At 48.4% G+C, this 2,062-nt stretch overlaps 1 protein-coding gene across 1 annotated transcript in view; it reads right to left on the bottom strand.

Annotated features, from left to right (window-relative positions):
* STMN2 (stathmin 2) overlaps positions 1–765 on the bottom strand; it is a 39,988-nt gene extending 39,223 nt beyond the window's left edge. Inside the window, exon 1 of the mRNA XM_010006392.1 lies at positions 507–765. Coding sequence (XP_010004694.1) covers positions 507–525 — 19 coding nt within the window. The 5' untranslated portion in view covers positions 526–765. The remainder of the gene's footprint in view (positions 1–506) is intronic.
* Between the last annotated feature and the right edge of the window lie 1,297 nt (positions 766–2,062).

Genomic DNA, 2,062 nt, shown 5'->3' with positions numbered 1-2,062 from the left:
CCGGCGCCGCAGCCGCCCCGCAGCCCCGCACCGCAGCCCCGCACCGCCCCGCAGCCCCTCCGCCCGCCCCACGCCGCTCGTTGCAGAAGCAGAGGGCAGCGCTGGTCCCGGCCGAGGGGGTTTGGGGGCAGTGGGAGGCATATTTATCGCGGGGATAACTTTCCGGTTATTTCTTTATTTTTTTAAGTACCACTACATATATATATATACATATATTCACATTTAAAATAATGCAAGCCGTTTCGAAACGAGGCTATGCTCTTGTTCCGACCTCGCCCGTCAGAACATAATTTGATCTCAGGTTAGGGCGTTAAAAGAGCCCCGGGATCCCACATCCCCTCCCCTTTTTTTTTTTTTTCCTGATCAAATAAATTAAAACAATGCTTAGCATTGTCCTGATTTTTTCTAAACCCTCGGGACCCTGAGGAGAAGACCCAGTGTAGGTTGCAGTGCTAGGAAATGGTGCCCGTTGTCTTGGCTGAAGAAAAAGAGATGCGGTTTCTTACCCATTGCTGTTTTAGCCATGGTGGGATGTGCAGACTCTCAGAGGTGGTGAAGGCAAAGGGGTCCAGCTACAGCAGTGGAGAGAGGGAGAGAACACTGAATAAGGCACTGAGTCAGCAGAGTGGGGCTGTGCAAGAGAAGGAGCAAGAGGCAGGAGCCCATGAATAATTATCACTCCTCTACCCAAGCAGATTGGCTCTAGAGGTCCCCTGACATGACTCCTGCAGAGCCAGAATCTCTGGGCATTAAATATTGATCCACCAATGGTGCTGGAGTACAAAGTGCCAGAATGCAGTTTGAAATGGAAATCAGTCCTTGAATGCCTCTCCCCCCTCGGTCTGGCTTTAATAGTACAGTCCATGTCAAATGTTTTATGTCTTACATGAAAAAAGCCTATTGGTGTTGAAGGCTGTGCTGTTGCTACCTGCAAAACATCCACAAATTCATTTTAACACATTTTCTTCCAAAGATGGGAGAAAAAAAAGGGACAGATGCAAGGGATTTTCTAAACCATTTCTTTAAAACAGCTGCTCAGAGAAATTTCACCTCTGCATCCCATTTCCTACAAATGTGTACCCATACCATATGCAATTGTTCTATGCTGGATGTTTCTGCATTCCAGTATCTATTTTAGAATCCCCAGACCTGACTCAGGACAACCCAAACTCTGCTAAAACTTGAGGAATGGAGCAGGATTTGCTTACACTCTTAAAGGGCTCTGGAAAGCCAAAACTGGGATAGATGTGAAAAGAACTGTCAATAATAATTTCCTTCTTCACTGGGAGTCTGTGAGCTTGATTCACTTGATAAAGTGTGCAGAATGGGACCTGATAGGATTATTACATGAAAGGGGATGGACACATTCTAAGGACTCTCTCTACATTAATTTTACAGTTTCCCTATCCCCAGCAAGAGGAAAACTAGTGACAGGGCTGGCAGCCACTAAACAAATGTGGGTGATTAACTGAAATTCTTGCTAAAAACATGGCAGTGATGGGAGCTGTTTGTACACCTCCTAGGGCAGGAAGCAGCTGCTGGCCTTGAGGAGTGAGCATCCCAGATGTTGCTACAAAAAGGACACTCCATCTTTATCTTCTCATCCTTATGCTGTCCAACTCGAGCTCGTTTGCCTCTCCCTGGGGAAAACCAACCTTATTGTCAAAAGCTTGCAGTGATAACAGACTCACACATTGCTTACGGACAGGCAAGGCATAGGGAATATCTTCAGCTTGAAATCCAGAGGACACTCCAAACCCTCCTTTGGGGTGGTTGAAAAAAGCAGGAGAGCGGGCAGAGGTCTGCGGGGTGGAGGTGTGTTTTCCCAGAGCAGGCAGGGCACTGGCATGGTTCTCCTCCCTTCAGAGGTGCCATGTGCAGCTGCACAGCCCACGCAGTGCACTGGCACTTACTGCCATGCTCTTCCTCCGTGTGCCTCCCTAGAACAGGATTATGTTTTCCTGGCGGTCAGAGAACAGCATCTCTGAGCACAGCGGGGCCCGGCGCACCAGCCTGGGGACAGCTTTCTCTTCTGAGATGATTCCCGAATTGCAGGAAAGAG

Source organism: Chaetura pelagica, unplaced genomic scaffold (assembly GCF_000747805.2).
Source record: "Chaetura pelagica isolate M959 unplaced genomic scaffold, ChaPel_1.0 scaffold76, whole genome shotgun sequence".
NCBI classification, from domain to species: Eukaryota; Metazoa; Chordata; class Aves; order Apodiformes; family Apodidae; genus Chaetura; species Chaetura pelagica.
The sequence above is the reverse complement of the archived record's forward strand: the minus strand, read 5'-3'. Positions and strand labels throughout refer to the sequence as shown.